General features: G+C 37.4%; 1 protein-coding gene across 1 annotated transcript in view; it reads left to right on the plus strand.

Moving 5' to 3' along the window:
• The first annotated feature begins 373 nt into the window (after window positions 1–373).
• Window positions 374–5,634, plus strand: part of LOC106873714 (general transcription factor II-I repeat domain-containing protein 2-like) — a 30,401-nt gene continuing 25,140 nt past the window's right edge. The window contains exon 1 of the mRNA XM_014921190.1: window positions 374–518. Coding sequence (XP_014776676.1) covers window positions 374–518 — 145 coding nt within the window. The remainder of the gene's footprint in view (window positions 519–5,634) is intronic.

Consider the following 5,634-nt stretch of genomic DNA (forward strand, 5'->3'; position numbering starts at 1 on the left):
AAAATTGCTGGCCTTGTGCCAAAATTTGAAACCAATATCTAGACAAATTGGACAGCAAAATAGACTAGAAAAACAACACTATGGTAACAGGCTACATTGAAACTTGATAATGTACTAATTCAAAAAATTCTTTTGTCCCACATTAAACAGTATTGTGATGAAAGACAACCCAACCATGGATATCCAATGAGGGAAAGAGAAAAAGAAAGAGATAGATTGATAGACAGCATACAGAAATGTCACATTGATCACAAAATTCTGAATGAAAAATGGCATAAAGTAAAGAAGATGAATGAGAGATGTCTCGTAAGTAGGTACAACCATGTTTTCAAGAGACAAGTGGAGCCCTTAAGTGGGTTCTCCTTTGTTAACTATGTTTATGAGACAAAATAATGTTAAGGGCAAAAACATTGCTTTCACTAAAATTCTCAAGAGTACGAAACTAGTGATGTACAACAGCAAAAGAAGCTTCCAAGAGATCTTGCTCAGCAAAATCACACTAGAGGTTAATGAGAATGGTAAGAGGTTCAAAGGTTGTCTATGGGTGTTTTGAGATGATAGAAGTAAAACTGATGGAATAATAATTAGCCAGCTCCAAATGGTTATCATTTTTATCAATGGAACATAGTGTTATGTGCCTGTATATTGGGATCGATCTTTGTAGAAAGTGCGAGACAGTTAGATTGAGAAGTTTAGTGAGGATAAAATAAAGGGCTCAAAAACTACCAAACCCTGGACAATTTCCCCAATTAAGAGAAAATCAGGGGAAAAAAACAGAATAATGATAAAAGTAATTAGATTTTTTTTTATTTTCATGTTTTGTCTGTTATCCAAAGAGAAGAATTACTCATTAATAAGTTTCATATTCTTCATCCGCCAGGTGCCCTCCCCATGTCCAGGCTTCAGCTTGTTAAGGTTCTCCAGTTCTTTCCGTGTGGTGCTGCATGTACACAATCAGCTAGGCTCTTGTTTCCACTCCATTCTTTGCTGTCATCAGTTTACAAATGTCTTTGGCAGCCTCTTTCTCTCTTCCCTCTACACTTCTCATCAGGATGGTCTTGGGCAATGACTCATGGTCATTATATGCCCCAAATATGATAGCTTTGTCAACTTGGCTCTTGACAATAATTATCTTTAGAGTTTCATTTTGCCTAGTACAGCAGTGTTTGTTACCCTGTCTTTCCAGCTGATCCTTTCCATTCTGTGAAATATCCACATCTCAAAGGTACCAATCTTCCAAGTTTCTGCCCCGTACAAGACCACTGACATAATATAGCAGTTTATTAGCCTCAATTTTAGATGCAATGTTCTGTCTTTTGAGGTGAAGCTCTTTTACATTTTCATAGATGTAGTTTTAGCCTCTTTTTTATTCTTTGGGTGACTTCTTTTTCATAGCTATCTTCTTGATTTATTGCTTGTCCGAAACATTTTTTACTTGTTCAAGCTGCTGTCTATTTATATTTATATTTGTTTATATTCTTATATCACTGTAATTATACTATGACAATAGCAGACTGTGAGTTGTATAGAAATACAATAATGATTGATAATTCCAATAATCTTTAACTGTCTGGGGACAGTTATTTAGAGGCAGTTGTCCAGATGGTGGCAGTTGTCCAGATATCCAAATGGCACTAACTCTAGGGAAGAGTATTTGAGAGCAAAGAAAAGAAGACCCAAAGGAGATTAGTAATCTTGTTGGTTAAATAAGATTAGACAAGATTTTGTATTGTACTTAATTGTGTGTATGCATTTGCCTTGTGATAATCTATACAATGTCTATGTGCAGTGCCTGGTGGTGCTATTTTCTGTACATGCATATGGAAGTATTAAGAGTTTGGTTATGTAATTATCTACATCTTTTTTTTTTCTCATCATTTCCAAGGCAACTATTAATATTATTATGGGAATTATTTCAGTATCCATTGTTGATATTCCGGTTATCTCTATTTCCAGATCTTTATATTTTGACTGGATTATGATGATCTTAGAATGTTGGGAACAAAAGTGGTGATGGTGGTGAGGACCATGATCACAGTAGCAAACTAAGAACACTGTAGCAAGTGCAAATGTTCAACTGAATTTTCTATATTTCTCTATATCCATTGCCAAAAGGTCTCCAGTTAGCAATAACAGAATAGTAGTGGTGATGTACCTACACAGCGGCTCTAACTCTGCTTTAGTAGTAGTAGTAGTAGTAGTAGTAGTAGTAGTAGTAGTAGTAGTAGTAGTAGTAGTAGTAGTAGTATTCTGCTCTAGTTTCTTTTCAATTATCCTATGACAATTATTCATCAATTCACAGAATTGATAGCTGCTGTGCCAAAATCCACTTTGATATTAAAGGATAATCTACTTGACACCTCTTTCTCTCTCTCTCCCTATCTATCTATCTATCTATCTATCTATGTATCTACATATATCTGTATCTCTCTCTCTCTCTCTTGCTTTCCCTTTCTATTCCTACTGACTGCTGCAAGCTGCTTAAGATGAAGAAGAAAAATAACCCTATTTACATCCAATGTGAAGAAAGCTATGGTGTTTGATGAATCTTATCCCACTCATCATTTATTGAATGATATCAAAAGGCAAATGACTTTGCTATGAACATTTGAGTGTCTCTCTATCTATCTAGCTCGCTAGCTAGTTGTCTGCCTGTCTATCTGTCTGTCTGTCTGTATGTATGTATGTCCGTTTGTCTGTCTGTTTGTCTGTCTATCTATCTATGTATATATATTTATCTGTCTATCTGTTTATCTATCTATCTATCTATCTATCTTTCTTTCAGTCTGTCTATATCTGTCTGTCTCTTTCTCTCTCTCCCCTATCCCTCTCTCTCTCTGTCTATCTATCTATATATCTATTTATCTATCAAACTAACTATATATATATCCACATCCCATGCCTCTACCCCCACACCCCTGTCCCACACCCCTGTCCCACACCCCTGTCCCACACCCCTGTCCCACACCCCTGTCCCACACCCCTGCCCCCACATCCCACCCACACCACACCACACTACACACCACACCACACACCATCATCCATACACACACACTTATACATTCTCATATACACACACATGCATGTGCACCTTCGTTTTGGGATCACCAATACTTTGTTATCTCCCCTTCTTTCAGCCTCTCCTGTCAGACCTTTAATTCCAACCATTCACCATGCTTGACTGCTAAATCCACAAGTTTATTTATTCTCTCTCTGTTTATCTTCTCATGTTCCTTTCTGTTGAAGAACGTAGGCTTGGAACGAGAAAGACTTTCTCGCTTTCCCAAGCGTTAAACTAATACACCTGGTTGTTGTTCATATACCTGTCTTCGTCTTTTGTTTTTCTGTAAATTTCAAATATATCATCATCATTATCATCGTCTTTTAACATCTGCTTTCTATGCTGACATGGGTTGGATGGTTTGACTGAGGGCTGGCAAGCCAGAAGGCTGCACCAGGCTCCAATCCGATCTGGCAAAGTTTCTACAGCTGGATGCCCTCCCTAATTCAAGAGTGTAGTGGGTGCTTTTTATGTGCTTCCGGCACAAGGGCCAGTCAGGCAGTGCTGGCATCAACCACACTTGAATGGTGCTTTTTACGTCCCACTAGCACAGGAACCAGTCAGGTGGCACTGGCAATGACCACACTCAAATGGAGCTTTTTATGTGCCACCAGTGTGGGACCAGTCAGGCAGCACTGGCATCAACCAAGCTCGAATGGTGCTTTCTTATGTGCCACCGGCATGGGTGCCAATCAGGCAGTACTGTCATCGGCCATGACAATGACTTCACTTACCTCAACAGGTTTTCACAAGCGCAACCAAATCCACTCACTAGGCTTTGGTCAGTGTGGCACTATAGTAGATGTCTGGTCAAGCTGCCATACAGTGGGGCTGGACCTGGAACCATGTGGTTGGGAAGTTAATGTCTTTTCACATAGTCCCACCTATTCAAATATATATACATACAGGTGCAGGAATGGCTGTGTGGTAAGAAGCTTACTTCCCAACCACATGGTTCTGAGTTGTTCAGTCCCACTGAGTGGAACCTTGGGGTAGTGTCTTCTACTATAGCCTCAGCCCAACCAAAGCCATGTGAGTGGATTTGGTAGATGGAAACTGAAAGAAGCCCATCATATGTGTGTGTGTGTGTGTGTGTGTGTGTGTGCGTGTGTTACGTGTGCATGTGTGTGTATTTGTGTGTCTGTGTTTGTCCCACCACCATCACTTTTGGCATGTTTACATCCCTGTAACTTAGCGGTTCAGTAAAAGACACCAGTAGAATAAGTACTAGGCTTACAAAGAATAAGTCTTTGGATTGATTTGTTTAACTAAAGGTAGTGCTCCATCATGGCTGCAGTCAAGTGACTGAAACAAGTAAAAGAAGTCGAACAAATCAACCCCTGGACTTATTCTTGTAAATGATTGTCCCTGTTACACTAGCAGTGTCATTCATTTCCAGTATTCTGTTAACTCTATGAACTCTAAGAAAAGTTCTATTTCTTACCTATAAGAAGAGGCAGAAGAGACAATATTCCAAGACATTGAGAAATTTATGTTATCTCTTTAAATTGCTATACCTTTTTGGATAAACTAGTACTACATTCTTTCCGAGGATCATTAAATGATGATTTATGATTATTCAAACATAATTTAAAAGGGGTCTGTGTGAAACCTATATAATGGAACCTAGAGAGATCATGTGTTGTAATAGTAGCTTTATATACAACTTTTTTCATTTTACAATTACCTTTAACCTCACAGGTGTTAGGGTTTCTACAGTTACAGTTGTTACTAATATTAGACATACTGTTGTTATGTGTATATGTATTGATAGAGACAGAGTCTGTATGGGTATGGGAATCGTTGGTAGAAGGTCTAGGGTTATTTGAGTAATTGGGGTTAGTATTAGTAGTAGAGGAGGTTGAATTCTTGAAGTAAAGATTTTGTTTTCTATTGTTAAAAGATGAAATAATCCTAAATAAGTTAAGAGGAACAGAAAAGCCAAATCTAATCATTCAGTTATTGAATATCCCAGCATACCTAGATTTACTAAAATTAGATTTAATAATAGAATGAATAGACTTTATAAAGTTAAATTTCAAATGTTTAGCAAAAGGAAATATAATCCAAATTATGCTATTATTGTGTTTCTTATTGGTATGGTGGTTTTTATTAGACGGGTCACCCATTCGAATATATGGTATAGGTTTCTTTTTACCTCTCGTATTATTACTACCATTACTAATATTATTATTATTATTATTATGGTTGTTATTATTATTATTATTATTTTATGTTTGACTTTTGTTTTGCATTTGTACAAGTTGGATCCAAGTCTCACTCAGAAACCTCAAGAGACAACAAGTTAGAAGTTCATGTAGGTGTTATGCCTAGGGTACCATATATTTGGATTTGTACAGTTTTGTTCAAGTGAATGTTTAAGAAACCATAAGAAAATTATGTGTTTGCTTTAAAATTTGAGATCACATAGACAGTATTTTACGTAGGATATGGGCAGTTCCCATGAGCACTATCTTTTGAACTTCAGCCATTTTGGGGTTTCCTGGAATCTGATCTAGGTAGTAATCAGCCCGTTTCGCTGTCATTCCCAGGGCACCTATGACAATAGGTAT

Source organism: Octopus bimaculoides, chromosome 19 (genome assembly GCF_001194135.2).
Source record: "Octopus bimaculoides isolate UCB-OBI-ISO-001 chromosome 19, ASM119413v2, whole genome shotgun sequence".
Lineage (NCBI taxonomy): Eukaryota > Metazoa > Mollusca > Cephalopoda > Octopoda > Octopodidae > Octopus > Octopus bimaculoides.